The sequence below is a fragment of the Cornus florida genome, unplaced genomic scaffold (assembly GCF_030987335.1).
Source record: "Cornus florida cultivar Cherokee Brave unplaced genomic scaffold, ASM3098733v1 CherokeeBrave_3.0.0_Hap2_Chr02, whole genome shotgun sequence".
Taxonomy (NCBI): Eukaryota; Viridiplantae; Streptophyta; class Magnoliopsida; order Cornales; family Cornaceae; genus Cornus; species Cornus florida.
The window spans coordinates 20,670,385-20,687,977 of NW_026775572.1; the positions used below are offsets into that span (position 1 = coordinate 20,670,385).

Below are 17,593 nucleotides of genomic sequence, written 5' to 3' on the forward strand. Positions count from 1 at the left end.
TCACCTTATTTTTAAAAAGAAAAAATTATACCAGTAGATGATAAGTGGTGTTGAAATATAAAATTCTAAAGTACCAACATATATCATATTACTGGCCTCCCAGCAGTTGGATGTGATGATGTGGCCCACCTAATAAATAATTCAAACGGTTGGAAGTCTAGGAGAGTCGAGGGTACTCGAGATATCTCCAAGTATTCTACACAATAATTCTTGCACGCATTATCTAGGGAAGTTTTTACATTAATAGGGTCCAAGGACAGAACGATCATTACCCATGTCTAAGCCACTCGCCAACTTTCCTATGACCCATTCCTAGTATATATAAATGTGATGTACAATACAAAAACACAGACGAGATTAAAAGCAACCATATAGTAGGGGGACTAAAAAACAGGCTAGAAGCAACAAGCAAAGCATGGAAGGGTTGATCCCATTTCTCCTCCACACCCTCAAGAAACAGAGATCTCACAACAGCTACCGGAGCCTCTCCGACAGCTCCAACCGTAGCTACCACATGTTGATGGGACCGGACTCGTTGGATGGCTCGTCCCATCGTCGAACCAGATCAGAGTTTGTGCCACTCACAGTTGAATTCTCCCAGCAGCAGCAGCAGCCTGGTTTGGAATTCTCCCACTCACGCAGCATCAACGGAGCTTCTGTGGTCACTAATTCGGCCACGAATGGACGGAGCCAAATTGGTGCCTCTACTAATACTTACCGAGCCACAAAGAAGACTAATACTAATCTTCAACATGAATGATAGATTTAGCTCAAGAGTTCAAAAGTCTTTGAATGAATTTGTTTTAATGGATTGGATGTTGTTGCATCCAATTGATTCAAGTGCACCTATTTTTTGTTTTCTTGATTTGTTTGCAATGGTTCTGTCAATAACACAAATGTTCTGAATGAATTAATGGAATTTGTTGAATTGTAATTAAAGTTTTAACTATGAGATGTTCTTTGGCAAGTTTGTGTGATGATGAAGATTGAAGTGTGAGTATAAGAATTGGAATTTGAGTTTTGTTCTTCTATATAAAATAAACTGCAAATTATATTTTTTAGTTTATTTTTTTGGGTATAAGTAAACACAAACACATTCATAATATTGTTCATAGTTGAACTTTAACGCTCAACCTTATATTATGGTTGGTGTTGTATAAACAGAATGAACGAATAGTATCTACTTTTGTGAAAATATATAATAGAAAGAATGGTATTTATGAAAAAGTATACATATTTTGGAGTACTTACACGGGATATTCTCTATCAATGAACAGTTATGAAATTCTCAATTTCTCTTGATAATTCAAGATAAATGAAAATTTTTCAATAAAAAGTACGATTTATTAATGTGGATATTACATGATAAATACCCGTATTGTATGTTTTTTGGTATTTAAAAAAGTATGATGAGTTAGGCTAGTGAGAGTTGTTAAAAAAAAAAAAAAAAAAAAAGGTTAGGCTAGTGAGTGGTAATCAAATTTTGCAAGTATTTGACTGGTTCAACTAATCAAATAGTCCACATATCAAATGGTGGGAGTGGGCAACAGGTGTAAATGAGTGTGGGCACTCTCATTCAAGTGGAGACTTTGATGGACACCAACATCTATCCATTTGACAACAACAGGAGACGGTCATATATATAATATATGCATATATAGAGGATGTCATATGCTGCTATGCATAGAGAATTACTAATATTTCAAGAGTTTTAATGTGATTCATGAAATCATAATCAATTTAAGGACTCTCTTTCTATATATATATATATATATATATGGTGTGTTTGGCTGGGCTTTTTGTAGTCTCAAAACGGGCTTCTAAGTCCAGAAAGTCATTTGCTGATAATAAAGAACGTTAGGTAAACTTTTTGAAAACAGACTTTTAAAAAGTTTCAGTAGTTTAGAAGCTCGATCGATCAAAACCAATAAAACATGCTTCCTGATCGACTTTCCGCAAGTTACACACTTTTTTTAAGTAATAAATATAAAATTCCTATATTGTCCATAATTTAACCTATTTCTTTTTCTATTTCTGATTGCAAACTTTTTTCTTTCTCTTTCTGTATCATCTCCTACATTCGTTCTCCACTCAAAAATAAAAAAATGAATTTTAAAATGTTGGGCAAAATTTCACATATCTTTACTAAAAAAAATATTTTTGAAAAACGATTCAACAAAGGAAAAATAATGACATCGAAGAGTTGCAGGAAAAATTACCATCGACTCCCATTTAACTTCAAAGCCTAAAGAGTTCCACGGTTTATGAACTCTCATCTAAAATTCAATCATATGTAGAATTCTAAATAACTTTAAAAAAAAAAAAATTATATATATATATATATAATTTTTTTTTTTTAAAGGTTACCGTTCCACTGTTAAAGTAATTTATTTGTTGCCATCTCTCTCTTTCATTTTATTTTTCTTTCCTTTTCTTTTTTCACAATCTCTTTCAACTTTTATTAAGGAAAAAAAAAATTCTATCATGTAAATTGGGTAAATTTGTATACCTTTATCATCACTGTGTCAATTAATCGTTGATGCATCATAGACAATTTCACTCCATCACTTATTTTTTTATTTTTTTATTTTTTTTTCCTTCCCCTATTTGTACATCTCAAGTCAACTTTATACTATTATTCATGAATTATTAAGGGTATAATTGTCAAGTTGAATTATGTTGATAATTAAAAGAACTTTAAAAAATTCATCTACCAAACAACTTTTTTGTTTTAAAATCCTTTCATCAAATGTATTCATGGTGATTGTTTCTTCATCCAAGGGACCAAGACAATGTGTTGGCTTGTTAAATCTGGTTAGGGTTTTTTTCTATGTTCAGTTTAGTCCCATATCGTTTTGGAAAGAGTAGTGTGAAAGGCAAGATAGATTATAAAAGATGTGGGCTATTACAAAATTAATCATACCTTTCTCGACCTTTTGGCTAAGATTATCTGTTCTTATCGGTTTAATATTTGATACGTGGGCCATTGGCCCACACAGTGTTAAAACTAGGATTTTTTTGTGTATAAAAGACAATTAGAAAAAGAAATAAAAGAATCCATTGAAAAAAAAAAAAGAAAAAAAAAATAATCATAATTCATTATGAGAATGTTATTAAATACTCCATATATATATATATATATATATATATACATGGATCAATGCAGAATTCTAACCAACAAATTATAAATTTAATTTTTAAAGGTGAGTAAATTATTTACCCACCCCTAAAAGCAAATGTATATTACACTCAAAGTCAATACGACATTTGGTATTAAATTTTTTTTTATTTATTATAAAGCAACTGTATAACATATTAAGTAACATAATATCAATATACTTACTAGCAAACGACGGTAACCTAAAAGTATATCTTAAAATATGTTGTAACAATCAAGTATACACCATTGTTTATGGATAGGGTGTCCATCCAATTGTCCGTTTTGTCGCAACCTTACAATTCTTCGCAGATATCTGATGTCCAAGGAGACAAGACAACATTCATAGTAAATAACAAACAGTAATGTTTATATTATCCTTTATTCGACAATCCCTTTAATAGTATTTACATTTGCCCAATAATTTTCCAAAATTTCCACTTTTTCTCTGCTTGACACAGTTTCTATTCGTTGGTAGTCCTATTACTCAATGTTACTGGAATTGCAGTTCGATGATCCATAAAGTGCCACAATGTCCTCATTCATTTGCTACTAACCAGAATAGGTGATCAAATCAGAACCAGTTCTAAATTAACAAATACAAGAGCACATCCATATTCCATACATGATAAACACAAGTCTAAGATGGAATGGACTCGGTAAGAGTAAATGACCAAATTGGGTCTTTATGATTAATATCATTCTCAGCTGTGAGCCATCAAAAAAAATTACTCTATTGAAATTTTGAGACAAATGGAGTAGTTTGCATTACATATATACATATATATATATAAACACAATTTTTAAGTATATGCATGAACATAAATTTCTATAGGGTATAACGATGGTAAGTGTCAACTTACTTAAACTTGAAGATTATTCGGGCAATTCCAAAAGTCAAAAGCAAGTTACGGGGCTCAATAGATGATATCATGAAAGCCATGAATATGAAAAACAGTCAAGAAAAGTGCTTTAGCAAAGTCCCACATCGGTTAAGAGAGAAAAGTGGGGAGAGAGTTGGTTATAAAAAGAGAGGCCGGTGAATGGACAAATCATACCTTTCTCGACCTTTTGGCTAAGATCAAGTGTAGTATCTGTTCTTATCAGTTTAATATCTGATACGTGAGCCAATGGCTCACACGGTATTAAATTAATTTTTTGAGGGGGAAAGAGGCCACCACAGTAGCTAGCTATTGGGCCTCTTGCGGGTGGCCTTAGCGTTGCACTATAGCCTAGGCCCGGCCCACCCCACCAAATCTTAGTTTAAAATTTATGTTTGTTCATAATAATCATAGCCCGAACAAAAAAAACTAGTTCATGGCAACTTTATTTAACAAGAAATTGCATTTTCAAAATTTGAGAATTCAAGCAAAAGAACAGAAATTTAAGAATCAATGACTGGCAACCACTCACCATATTTACCAAGAATCTCTACAAAAAGCTTCCATCTCAATTTGCTTGAACATGGCATCACCCAAAAATATGCTTGCAAAGTCAACCATACAAGCGCCTTGTAGCCCAAGCAGTAGGGTTGCTCGCCGTTGTCCTTGGAAGCCTGACTTCTAGCCTTCACACACCCCCTCCCCATTATTAAAAAAAAAAATAAAGTACAACCATACAAAAAAAAAAAAAACTATCACTGGACTCCAATAGAACATGAGAGTTAACTTCTTATTAGACTCTCTCATTGGGGATAAAAGGATTCCTCCTTGAACTACCAGGAGTAAATAAAAATTCCTTTATTACAATCTTTAGTATTGTGCATGCAAAGCTTAAAAATATAAGTAATCTGATTTGCACAAACACACAACTAAACAGGTGATTATATATATACATCCTATAACCAGCCAAGAAGCTAGAGCAGCAAAAATTAATTTTTTGTATGGTCGCTCAAGCACTGAAGTCAGTTCACAAAATTGCAGCCAAAACGCATGCATTCTACATAATTTACAATATAATGTTTGCTAAAATGAAACTAACTTCGAGATCTAAACCTTGTACACCATTTAATCAGAAGCTCTTCGACATTGGCATCCATTCGAGTTCCAATGCCTCCCCTTGTGCACCATTTAATAAAATGCAATCCATGTCCATTTGGGTACATTCAGGCTGTTGGAAGAGAAGACACCGCCGCGAATCATCGACAAGTTCGGGTGGTGCTATTGGGATGCATTTTATCTAACGGTGGAGCCAGTTGGTGTGTGGCATGGTGTGAAGAAATTTGCTGACGATGGGTTCCCTCCTAGATTCCTAATCATTGATGATGGATGGCAGAGCATAAATATGGACCGTGAGTCTCCCTTAGAGGACTCTAAGGACTTAGCAGGACTTGGGTCTCAAATGCTTTGCAGGGTCCACAGGTTCAAGGAAAATGACAAGTTTGCAAAGTACCAAGCAGGGACAATGTTGAGAGCTGACGCGCCGAGTTTCGATCAAGTGAGGCATGACAAGATGTTTAAAGAGACGGATGCTATTGCTGTTAAGAAGAAAGAGTTAAAGGACGCCGGAGGGGACATCTCGAGCTTTCCCGAGTCGTCGGTTATTGAGTACTTGAAGGAAGAAGAGGGTGTGGAGAGAGGGGGTTTGAAGGCACTGGTTGATGATTTGAAGGCTAAGTTTTCAAGTTTGGATGATGTTTATGTGTGGCATGCATTGTGTGGGGGTTGGGGAGGGGTTAGGCCAGGGACGACTGGTTTGGATGCTAAGGTGAACAAAGCAAAGTTGGCAGATGGATTGGAGAAGTGCATGTTTGATTTGGCAGTTGATATGATAATAAAAGGTGGGATTGGTCTTGTTGATCCAAGTCAAGCTGCTGAGCTGGATGAAGCACTTAAAAAAAAAAACTACTTTTGATGCTATAATTACAAATTACATTCACGGAAAAAGAATTAACAAGTAGAAGAGTTACTAAACAAAACTAATTACAAATACGAACTTGCACAATTATGGTCCAAAATACCCGTACTCCCTTTAAATATTTCCATCCTTCTCCTATCTCTATCATACTCGTGGTTACAAGTGGGACTTGTCCCACATCGGATCTAAACGGGAAGTGAAAATTGTTTAAATGGGTGGATATGTAGCATTACTCAACAGTTTGAGTTTTTAAATAAATGGCCAAACGTCCACCCGTTATTAGTATTAAAGCCAGACCCAGTGCTGCGCTAAGCGCCTTACTACCCCTACTCGAAAGACCTACCGGTAGACAGGGTAGCCCGACCGCAATGAAGGTTAAATGAGTAGGTATGCATAGCATTAGCCAACAGTACACTCCCATACGTAATTAGACAACCACACTCAATGAGTTAAAAAAAAAAAAAACAAAAAATGAAGGAAAGGAAAGAGTATCATAACTACGTATTGGTGGTGTTAGTTTTCAACCCTCCATGTATTGCCAATTGGGCTTTTGCGTGTAAAAGCCAGCCTTGGATTTGGATGAAGCAGTCAACGATGGATGTATTGCGAGTTGGGACAAGTCATTTATGGAGAACCGATGGATGGATTGCGAGTTGGGACAAGTCATTTATGGAGAACCGAAATCAAATTTGTATTCCAATGTCATTATCTTATTAAATTTTACACTAAAAGCTTCCTCCAGTTTGAATTTTTCTCACATACACCTACCGCTTTTCACCAAATTTTAGTTGATTTACTTCAATTTTTTCTTCACTTTTTTCTTTTTTCAAATGGTGATTTTGCCTTCTATTTTTAAAATTATAGGAATTCAATCATGACAATGACGTTTATATTCCTCCCACATATCTAAATCAATTAGCACCCCCAAAAAACCAAAAAGTGACTTTTTTTTTTTTTATATATAAAAAAAATAACACACGCATACGGACGTACGTAAACAATGACAAACCCAAAATATTGCACGAGAGAAAACGGGCAATAATTTTATATATAAAAAAAATTCAATTAGGTCTTTCGGTGCGTGTGGAATTAGGATCTCTCACCTTCTATTTTTTTAAAAAAAAATTATACCAGTAGATGATAAGTGGTGTTGGAATATAAAATTATAGGATGCCAACAGATATCGTATCCTTGGGCCTCCTAACTGTCGGATGTGATGATGGAGTCCACCTAATAAATAATTTAACGATTGGGAGTCTTGGGGGAACTATAACTCGAGGTATTCTGCACAATAATTCTTGAAGGCATCATCTAGGGAAGTTTTTACATTAATATAGTCCAAGGACAGAATGGTCATTACACATGTCTAAGCCACTCGCCAGCTTTCCTTTGACCATTCCTAGTATATATAAATGTGATGTACAATACAAAAACATAGACGAGAGATTAAAAGCAACCATATGGTAGGGAAAAAAAATTAAAAGAGAGCTACGCTAGCAGCAACCAGCAAAGCATGGAAGGGTTGATCCCATTTCTCCTCCACACCCTCAAGAAACAGAAACCTCACAACAGCTATCGGTGCCTCTCCGACAGCTCCAACCGTAGCTACCACATGTTGATAGGACTGGACTCGTTGGATGGCTCATCCCATCGTCGAACCAGATCAGAGTTTGTGCCACTCACAGTTGAATTCTTCCACAAGCAGCAGCGGCAGCAGCAGCCTGGTTTGGAATTCTCCCACTCACGCAGCATCAACGGAGGTTCTGTGCTCACTAATTCGGCCACGAATGGACGGAGCCAAATTGGTGCCACTACTAATACTTACCAAGCCACAAAGAAGGCTAATACTAATCTTCAACATTAATGATAGATTTAGCTCAAAAGTTCAAAAGGTCTTTGAATGAATTTGTTTTAATGGATTGGATGTTGTTGCAGTCAATTGATTCAAGAGTACCTATTTTTTGTTTTCTTGATTTGTTTGCAATGGCTCTGTCAATAATACAAATGTTCTGAATGAATTGGAATTTGTTGAATTGTAAAGTTTTAACTATGAGATGTTCTTTGGCAAGTTTGTGTGATGATGATAAAGATTGAAGTATGAGTTAAGAATTGGAATTTGAGTTTTGTTCTTCTATATAAAATAAACTGGCAAATTATACTTTTTACTTTATTTTTTTAGATACAAGTAAACACGCACACATTTACAATTATGAATTCGAACGCTCCACCTTGTATTGTGGTTGGTGTTGTATAAACAAAATAAAAGGTTAGTATCTACTTTTGTAAAAATAATAAAAAGAGCGGTATTTATGAAAAAGTATTCATATTTTGGAGTATTTACACGTGATACTCTCTATCAATGAACACTTATAAAAAATCTCAATTTCTTTTAATAATTCAAGATAAATGAAAATTTTCCAATAAAAAGCACGACGATTTATTAGTATGGATATTACATGATAAATATCCGTATTGTATACTTTTTTGTGTTTAGAAAAGTACGATGAGTTAGGCTAGTGAGTAGTAATAAAAATTCGCAAGTATTTGACTGGTTCAAGAAATCAAAGTCCCCATAGTAAACGGTGGGAGTGGGCAACAGTTGTAAATGAGTGGGCACTCATTCATGTGGAGACTTTGATGGACACCAACATCTATCCATTTGACAACAACAGGAGATGTTGCATATATAGAGAATTAGTCATATGCTGCTCTCTGTCTATATATATTATATAACATGTATTCGTGGTGATGGTTTCTTCATCGAAGACAAGGTGTGGCTTGTTAAATCTGGTTAGGGTTTTTTTTTATGTTTAGTTTAGTTCCACGTCGTTTTGGAGAGAGTAGTGTGAAAGATAAGATAGATTATAAAAAATGTGGACTATTACAAAATAAATCATATCTTTCTCGGCCTTTTGACAAAAATCAAGTGTAGTATTTATTCTTATCATTTTAATATTTGATACGTAAGCTAATGACTTGCACGGCATTAAATTAATTTTTTAGGGGCAAAGGTTGCCACAGTAGCTTGCTATTGGGCTTCTCGCGGGTCGCCCTGGCATTGCACTATAGCCTAGGCTAGGCCCACCCCATCAAATCTCAATTAAAATTTTGTTAGGAGAAAAGGTTGTACTGGGCCTCTCGCGGGTCTGGCATTGCACTATAGCCTAGGCTAGGCCCACCGCATCAAATCTCAATTAAAATTTTATATAGTCATGGATCATAATCCATAATGAGAATGTTATTTATAAGTATATACACATATGGATGAATGCCAAATTCTAAGAATTCTAACCAATTAAGAGTGCGATTATTAATTTTTTTAAAACCGTGAGTAAATTATTTACCGACCCCTAAAAGCAAAATGGATATTATACTCAAAGTCAATACGACCTTTGGTATTAATTTTTTTATATTATAAAGCAACTGTATAATATATTAAGTAACATAATAAGTAACATAATATCCATATACTGAGATGTCTGATGTCCAATAAAATGGAAGGAGACAAGACGACATTCATAGTAAATAACAAACAGTATGTTTATATTAACCTTTATACGACAATCCCTTTAATAGTATTTACATTTGCCCAATAATTTTCCAAAATTTCCCCTTTTTCTCTGCTTGACACAGTTTCTATTCGTTGGTAGTCCTACTACTCAATGTTACTGGAATTGCAGTTCCATGATCCATAAAGTGCCACAATGTCCTCTCATTCATTTGCTCTTACAATCTCCAATTTACTGCTTTAAAAGTGCAACTATTACCAACCAGAATCAGTTCTAAATTAACAAATGCAACAGAAACTCCCATATTCCATACATAACTCATGTAAATTGCAGCAAAACAATCATTACCATGATAAACATAAAATTGTGGAGCAATAAGACAATTAACTATTAATGAGACCGATTTACTGTAGTGATAAAACATAACTCATGTAAATTGCAGCAAAACAATCTCCAATTTACTGCTAAAAAGTGCAATTGCTACTAACCAGAATAGGTGATCAAACCAGAACCAGTTCTAAATTAACAAATACAAGAGGGACATCCATGTTCCATACATGAGAAACACAACTCAAAGATGCAATGGACTTAGTAAGAGTAAGGTATCAAATTGGGTCTTTATTGTTGACATCATTCTCAGCTGTGAGCGGTCAAAAATAATTACTCTATTGAAATTTAGAGACAGATGGAGTAGTTTGCATTACATATATATATATATAAAAACACAATTTTTTAGTATATGTATGAACATAAATTTCAATAGGGTATGACGATAGTAATTGCTAACTTAAACTTAGAAGATTATTCAGGCAATTCCAATAGTCAGAAACAAGTTAAAGGGCTTAATAGGTGATATCATGAAAGCCATGGCCATGAAAAACAGCCAAGAGAAGTGCTTTAGCAAAGTCCCACATCGGTTAAAAGAGAAAAGTGGAGAGAGAGTTGGTTATAAAAAGAGATGCAGGTGAATGGACAAATCATACCTTTCTCGGCCTTTTGGCTAAGATCAAGTGTAGTATCTGTTCTTATCAGTTTAATATCTGATACGTGTGGCCGCCACAGTAGCTTTGCTATTGGGCCTCTCGCAGGTCGCCTTGGCGTTCCACTATAGCCTAGGCCCGGCCCACCCCACCAAATCTTAGTTTAAAATTTCTGTCCACGGCCTTTATTCATAATAATCATAGCCCGAACTAACGAAAAAAAAAAAAAAACTGATTTACAATTCTGCCATTTCTATCTTTTATTTCAATTGTTGAAATAATAAGAATGATTATCTTGGTAACATTAAGCTTCTTTTTTTTTTTTTTTTTAACAAGAAATTGCATTTTCAAAATTTGAGAATTCAAGCAAAAGAACAGAAATTTAAGAATCAATGACTGGCAACCACTCACCATATTTACCAAGAATCTCTGCAAAAGCTTCCATCTCAATTTGCTTGGGAGCCTGACTTCGAGCCTTCACACACCCACTCCCCATTATGAAAAAAAAAAAAAAAAGTACAACCATACAAAAAAAAAAAAAAACTATTACTGGACTCCAATAGAACATGAGAGTAAACTTCTTATTAGACTCTCTCATTGGGGATAAAAGGATTGCTCCTTGAACTACCAGGAGTAAATAAAAATTCCTTTATTACAATCTTTAGTATTGTGCATGCAAAGCTTAAAAATACAAGTAATCTGATTTGTCTTGCACAAACACACAACTAAACAGGTGATTATATGTATACATCCTATAACCAGCCAAGAAGCTAGAGCAGCAAAAATTAATTTTTGTATGGTCGCTCAGCACTGAAGTCAGTTCACAAAATGGCAGCCAAAAGGCATGGATTCTACATAATTTACAATATAATGTTTGCTAAAATGAAACTAACTTCGAGATCTAAACCTTGTACACCATTTAATCAGAAGCTCTTCGACATTGGCATCCATTCGAGTTCCAATGCCTCCCCACACCAACATGTGGGCAAGGTCTCCCATGGATGAACCAGTCACTTCGTGCACCGTCTTGAATCCAATTCTTGTGTAGAACCTAACAAGCTGGAACATTGAAGAATACAAACTCAGGATCAATTAGAGAACTAACCATTATTCCTTGTATTTGATTCTTCCAAGTAATATGAACAAGAAACAAATTGTCAAAAGAAATGTATTGCCTCAGCCTTTTATTTTCCTTTCACATTCATTACGGACAGCTTATCAAACATCTTCGCTAGCAAAAAGCGTATAAAAGAACAGATCGGCATTTGATCCCCTATTATTCCACAAGTATCTAAGCCATTATAGCCTTGTTTCAACTCTTTTAAGTGCTTCATCCCCAATTCACCACAAGATATTTCTGTATTTGAGAAGTTTAAATTCTCTCTTCTTTTTTTTCCATTTAAATCATTGCATAATCACTTCCAGCTCTTAATTTTCTCATGGGTTGTCTACTCTCTGTTAATTTGTACACTTATACTCATCCATATCATAAAATTGATTCTTTTTTCTTGAAGTGTAAATGCATGTATATTATATAAACATATTATGCCCTACACTTGGATGTTATTACCTGGTTCTTTACAGCCAAATTTAGGCAAAAGTGCACTAAACACCCCTTAACTATTTTGAATTGTTGCAAAATGCGCCCCTCAACTATCAATTGTTGCATTTAAGTCATTCAACTTTCAAAAGTGCTCACATTGCACCACTAAAGCTGACTACCATCAGGTTTGACCATTTAAGTAAGACGCGTGCAGTTACATTAAAAATCTTTTTAGTGACCTGAATAACCTTCATAAGCAAAGAAATTTGAAATTTTTCTTCTTATGGAGAGTATTTAAGTCATTAAAAAAGTTTTTTTGAGGTCAAATGCAGTGCACGCATCTCACTTAATGGTCAAACTTGAAGACAGCCAACCTTAGGGGCGCAAATAGCAAATTGAGCACTTTTGAAAGATTGAGGGCTTAATTGCAACAATTTGATAGTTCAAAGGTGTATATTGCAACAAGTCAATAGTTAATTAAGTTGCACCAACATCAATTAAGTTGTCATATCTTTTCTATTATTTCAAAACGTGTTCCCCAAGGTGAGCATCTATTTCAAATTCTCAAGTCAACCCTTTAGTTTAACTATTTCTTTTTAAATCTATTGGATCTGTTTTTTTTTTTCTTTTCAACTAAAGCTGCTGAACTTGAGGACCACGCTTATAGTAAGCTTATTTAGGTTCTCAATGTGAGCTCAAACCATATCTCTATTTGCATATTGTGTCAGCACACACATGGCTCTAAAGGGGAAGAAGGGAAAGCAATTGCCACGCATGAAAGAAGCCGTCACTGCACAGCCATGGCCAGTTCTTCCCTTGCAACTCATCAACTTAATTGCAAGGCAATGGAATCTTAAGCAAAGCATGAGCTTTGGTGGTGTCACCAAATCTTGAAGATCTGCACCAAAGCAATGCAGCCCAGTTGGGAAGTCACCGTTGCTTCAGCTCTCTGGCACCAATGAAGGTGATTCTGATGAATGCCGCCACAAGACTCATTCTCACATCCTCAGCATCTCATTTCGTCTAGGGGACTATTGGTGGTATGGAAGAAGGTCATACCATTACCCTTTTCACCAATTTGTGGGTTGCTCCCAGGGTGTATGAGTGGCTAGAGGTGCTGAGAAATCCCAATACTACCTTTGGGACCTTAAAGATACTTCATCGATTCTTCCTCCTTGGGATACCAATGTGCCATTTAAATATGCTGCTCTATCTGCACCACCTTTTCAGTACAATACCAGTACTTATATTGTGATGGTGGTAACAGGCCTTTCTCATCCAGCTTTCGTGTTTAATAGACGCGGATCTGTAGGTAAACTTACATGGATAAAACAAGATTGTGCCCTCCTTGAACCACGTGCTCCGAACAAACAACTCATGCTATTTACTAATATTGTTGCGTTTGAGGAAAGTTTTATGCGTTGAGTTTGCAGGGAACACTTGCGGTTATAGAAGACATTGATTCTCATCCTAGAATCACTGCTTTAAGTAGAAGCAGAGCCATTCCTTCTAAATCTTCAAGGCATTTCAGAGAATATTTAGTTGAATCCAATGGAGAGATCTTATTGATTTTCCTTATCTCTAAAAATTCGATTAATATTGTGGATGATGTTGAGGTTTTTGGCCTTGATTTTGCTAAACTATCATGGGCTAAGATGGAAAGTCTTGGGGATAGAACATTTTTTGTCAGTGCTGAGTGCTGTATGTTTGTCACTGCAAGCAAAGGGGGTGTAGGAGCAACTGTATCTATTTTACTCATCACACAGTTGATGGTTGGTGGTTGTATGACATGGAAAGAGGAAGCATCTCACCTGGCCGGAGCAACTCTGATTGTATGACAAAATCCCCAGTAGGGGATAAACCAATGGAGGAGCAATAAATGTATGTCGAATTTTGTTTCCCCCTTATGTTTGTCAAATTAAGGATACTTTGAGCAATATTATGTGTTTGCTTCCTCCTGTTTTATCACTTTGCTCAAATAATCTCAAAATTTTCAAAAGAAACTCAGGATCAATTAGAGAGCTAACCATTATTCCTTATATTTGATTCATCAAATAATATGAACAAGAAACAACTTTTCAAAAGAAATGTATTGCCTCAGCCTTTTATTTTCTTTCCACATTCATTTAGGACAGCTTATCAGACATCTTCACTAGCAAAAAATCGAATAAAAGAACAAATGGACATTTGGCCCAAATGATCTCTCCTCCCCTCTCACATAGGAGGTTGAGGGTTCAAATTTCATTGCAACACCACCTTTCTAATAAAAAATAATAACATAATAAAAAACATAAAAAATTGGACCAAATACCTCCCGGAAGGAAACAATGTTAGTTAGAGGAGAAAAGTAGACCAAAGAGAACTTCTGGAAAAAGGAAAAGAAAAGGAAGGATAACAATTACTCTTCAATTAGAAAAAGATGGTGGAGAGCAAATAAAAAGGAACAAAAATAATAATAAAAAGGTTTATCACAATTCACATGAGTTGAATGGGTAAATGGAAGCTCATTTGTTACCAAAAAAGGAAATAAAAGACCAATCATTTTCATCATCATTCTTGCCTTATTCCCATATGCATGGGATTGGCCACATGAATTTTCTGTCTCCCTTCATCTCTATTGTCCACCATCCTACCTACGATGTTCAACTTTTTAAAGTCATTTCTAATAATGTCATCCTATCCATCTCTTACCTTCTACGAAAATTAAACTTCTTCTAACCAGCACAATAAGGGGTTTCCGGTGTTTATGCCCTATCCACTTAAGTCCACTCTCTTATTTTCTCATTGTTGGGTGCCACACCTAATTTTTCTCTAAGGTTTTACTTATGACCCCATCCCTTCTGGCCAATCACTCCATTCTCATTACCTATCCTTTTAGTTTTTGAAAAAATACTGTTCAAAGGGTTAGCAATCTTTTATTTATTTATTTTAACGAAGAATCAACCCACCCAAAACTTTGGACTCTTGGACAGTCTGCAATTTCTGAATGCACGCTCCAAACACCTTTGGTGAGTCTCGAACCAGATACCTAAAGAATATCCCCAAACCTTACCAGTTGAGCTAGCCTATGTGGGCTAAGGGTTGCAATCTTTCTCCTCTTATTTTCAACCAAAACTGAATAAGTGATGAGCTCTCCCACTTTCTCCTTTTCATTCCTTCAACCCACAGCACTCTTCCTACTCTAAGTTCAAATTTTCACACTAACAATAGCGAATAATGTCATGTAGATGTGAAAGTCTTGACAAAATGAAGTGAGACAAAAAATAGGGTTATTTAACAGAAAAGATAATGAAGAAATCAAGTACCTTAGAGTGATAAAGATCAGTGTCATTGATGGCGAGCAATTCAGCTGTTTTACACCCACAATCATACCCATATCGGATTGCAACAGCTCCAATGAACACACCAATGCCAAATATTGATTTTTCCATGCCCAAAGTCTCTCTGCGCAATCTAATGGAGTCCAAGTGAAGAACTCTACCTCCCAACCACACCCTTATCAGTCCCTCTGCTCTCCCAAGCTCTCCTTGGGTTTCCAAGCTTTTTGCAGTGATTCTGAAAAAGGGTCCTATTGTTTGCAGCTGAAGATGAAGGTTTTGGGCTTTGGACGCATCCATGATATCAGACATGGTTGGGAAGGTTGATTCTGTGTTTATCTGACTCTTCTCATCAGGGTGGTTGATTTTGTAGAGAGAAAATACATGGGATTTTGGTGTGCTTGGTTTGGGAGAAAATGAGTGGATTGGTGGAATTTGAGAGTAGTGGGTGCGAGAAAATGAAGTGATTTGGGCTTGGGTTATTCTTGTTGTTCCTGCTAGATTTGAGAAGTGGATTTTGGGAAGTGTAGGAATGTGTTTTAGTTCCATATCTTCTTCTCTGCCAAGGGTTTGTGATATGTCCTAAATTAAAGACATTTGATACAAAGTTTATTTGATTCTGGGGCTGACATTTGATACAAAGTTTATTTGATTATGGGGCTGAAATTGATGTCGTGGCTTGCGTTACTGTGTGTGTGAGGGAGAGATGAGGAAGGGGCGGTTTACCCATATTGAGATACTTCAAGGAATGGAACAATTTGATCTTCTACCTACGGGGTCCATTAGCAGCCGCCTAAGCTTTTGATTGCAGTGTGTGTCACGTGACTGAGAAGCGACGATCGCACCTGCTTATTATTGTTATTCTCATTTGAATAGACTCTCTAAAATTAGGCTTTTTGAATTTATCACATCAGTAATTTTTTAATAACCACATAAGCATTTCTCATAATCATGTCATCATTTTAGCGTCTCTAAATTTTAGTTATCGCATGCACTTTAATGGTGCATTTTCGCTTTCCAAAAATTTTAATATTTTTAAAATTTAAAATAAAATTTATTTTTTAACCTTTTCCTAACAGCTATATTACTAACGGCTATATTTATAACGACTATATTTTTCAATTTGTCAGGGAAATCAAATAATTAAAAAATAGCCGTTAAGGCATTGTTTGGGTCAACCAAACAGTATCTAAAACGGTTATAATGTCAACAGGAACATTGAAAATTTTGAAACGAAAAAAAATCACTGTTTTCTAATTTTTTAGGCAAAAGTGCAAAATACCTCTCATGAGGTTTACTCCATCGAGCAAAATACCCCCTGAAGTAAAAAAGTGAGCAACTTAGTCATAGTAGTTCTGAAATTGAGCACTTTGCCCCCCTCCAGGCGTCAGAATCCTCTTTCCGGTGATATGTATAAGTGCAATTACATATATACCCTCTATAATTATCATTTTAGAAAAAATCAAAAAACATGAAAATGCAAAGTGTCGTATATACCCCTTAGTAGTTTTAAAGGCATGTTTGACTAAGCGTTGGTTAGTTACATTAGTTTAGGGTTAGAGATTAAGTTTTCACCCCATTTTTTTAACAAATATAACCTTATTAAACCATGCCACCTCATTAAAATCAGGTATATTAATGTAATTTCCAATAAAACCCCAAACCCACATTCTCTCTCCATCGTACTGTCTCTCTCTCAACCGGTATTCTCACGAAACTCCATTATATATCATTATTAGATCACCGCCACCATCGTCGTCAACCATGGCGCCTTAAATTAGTCGCCGTGAATCACGCGGTTGGCAAACACATAAATTTATACTCATAGCTAAGAAAAATCAGAGAATCAAAAAGTTCAATAAGAAAGTCTGTTTGGTTAAAGAGAAAATGCAGGGAAAGAAATGAAATTAAAATTTGGCTTTGATTTTTCCCTTTTTTTAGGAGTCAAGACCTAGGAAATAAAGAGCTCGACTCAGTTGAAGATGTCATTCTCAGAAACCTAAACAACAAGTATAATTGACACAGAAAATGTTATAATTTCTCCCCCTCCCTCCATTTTCTCAACAACCAAACAAAGACCCCACAAATTTTGACAATAAGAGGAGCAGATTGTCTATTATCTTTTATTTTCCTTCATGTTTCAAGCAACTAACTAGGGATTTATATAATTGGGAACAGAGATTCACATAAAAAAAAAAAAAAAAATTAAAAAAAAATCCAAATTTCAATGA

At 35.3% G+C, this 17,593-nt stretch overlaps 3 protein-coding genes, 2 non-coding genes and 2 pseudogenes across 5 annotated transcripts; 6 read left to right on the plus strand and 1 right to left on the minus strand.

Moving 5' to 3' along the window:
- Positions 1 to 251: 251 nt before the first annotated feature.
- On the plus strand, positions 252 to 967 carry LOC132286018 (uncharacterized). Its single transcript, XM_059788275.1, has one exon. The coding sequence runs from the start codon at positions 416 to 418 to the stop codon at positions 758 to 760; it is 345 nt and encodes a 114-aa protein (XP_059644258.1). The 5' UTR covers positions 252 to 415; the 3' UTR covers positions 761 to 967.
- A 1,952-nt stretch (positions 968 to 2,919) lies between these two features.
- On the plus strand, positions 2,920 to 3,038 carry LOC132297645 (U2 spliceosomal RNA; annotated as a pseudogene).
- Positions 3,039 to 4,211: 1,173 nt separating this feature from the next.
- On the plus strand, positions 4,212 to 4,409 carry LOC132297623 (U2 spliceosomal RNA). Its single transcript, XR_009479323.1, has one exon. It is a non-coding gene; the product is annotated as a U2 spliceosomal RNA (small nuclear RNA).
- A 3,019-nt stretch (positions 4,410 to 7,428) lies between these two features.
- LOC132286025 (uncharacterized) lies at positions 7,429 to 8,081 on the plus strand. The gene has a single exon (XM_059788283.1). It carries the CDS (start codon positions 7,527 to 7,529, stop codon positions 7,875 to 7,877), a length of 351 nt encoding a protein of 116 aa, XP_059644266.1. The 5' UTR covers positions 7,429 to 7,526; the 3' UTR covers positions 7,878 to 8,081.
- Positions 8,082 to 8,908: 827 nt separating this feature from the next.
- On the plus strand, positions 8,909 to 9,103 carry LOC132297633 (U2 spliceosomal RNA). The gene has a single exon (XR_009479334.1). It is a non-coding gene; the product is annotated as a U2 spliceosomal RNA (small nuclear RNA).
- Positions 9,104 to 10,501: 1,398 nt separating this feature from the next.
- On the plus strand, positions 10,502 to 10,654 carry LOC132297634 (U2 spliceosomal RNA; annotated as a pseudogene).
- Positions 10,655 to 11,136: 482 nt separating this feature from the next.
- LOC132294153 (uncharacterized) lies at positions 11,137 to 16,119 on the minus strand. The gene is made up of 2 exons (XM_059791907.1): positions 15,351 to 16,119; positions 11,137 to 11,561 (listed from the first exon to the last, which is right to left on the minus strand). The coding sequence occupies exons 1-2, from the start codon at positions 15,909 to 15,911 to the stop codon at positions 11,391 to 11,393; spliced, it is 732 nt and encodes a 243-aa protein (XP_059647890.1). The 5' UTR covers positions 15,912 to 16,119; the 3' UTR covers positions 11,137 to 11,390.
- Between the last annotated feature and the right edge of the window lie 1,474 nt (positions 16,120 to 17,593).

Coding starts and splice junctions, on each gene's coding strand:
- LOC132286018 (XM_059788275.1), top strand. CDS start 416: ATGGAAGGGTTGATCCCATTTCTCCTCCACACCCTCAAGAAACAGAGA.
- LOC132286025 (XM_059788283.1), top strand. CDS start 7,527: ATGGAAGGGTTGATCCCATTTCTCCTCCACACCCTCAAGAAACAGAAA.
- LOC132294153 (XM_059791907.1), bottom strand. CDS start 15,911: ATGGAACTAAAACACATTCCTACACTTCCCAAAATCCACTTCTCAAAT. Junction 11,562..15,350: donor CTGATCTTTATCACTCTAAG/GTACTTGATTTC, acceptor TCAATGTTCCAG/CTTGTTAGGTTCTACACAAG.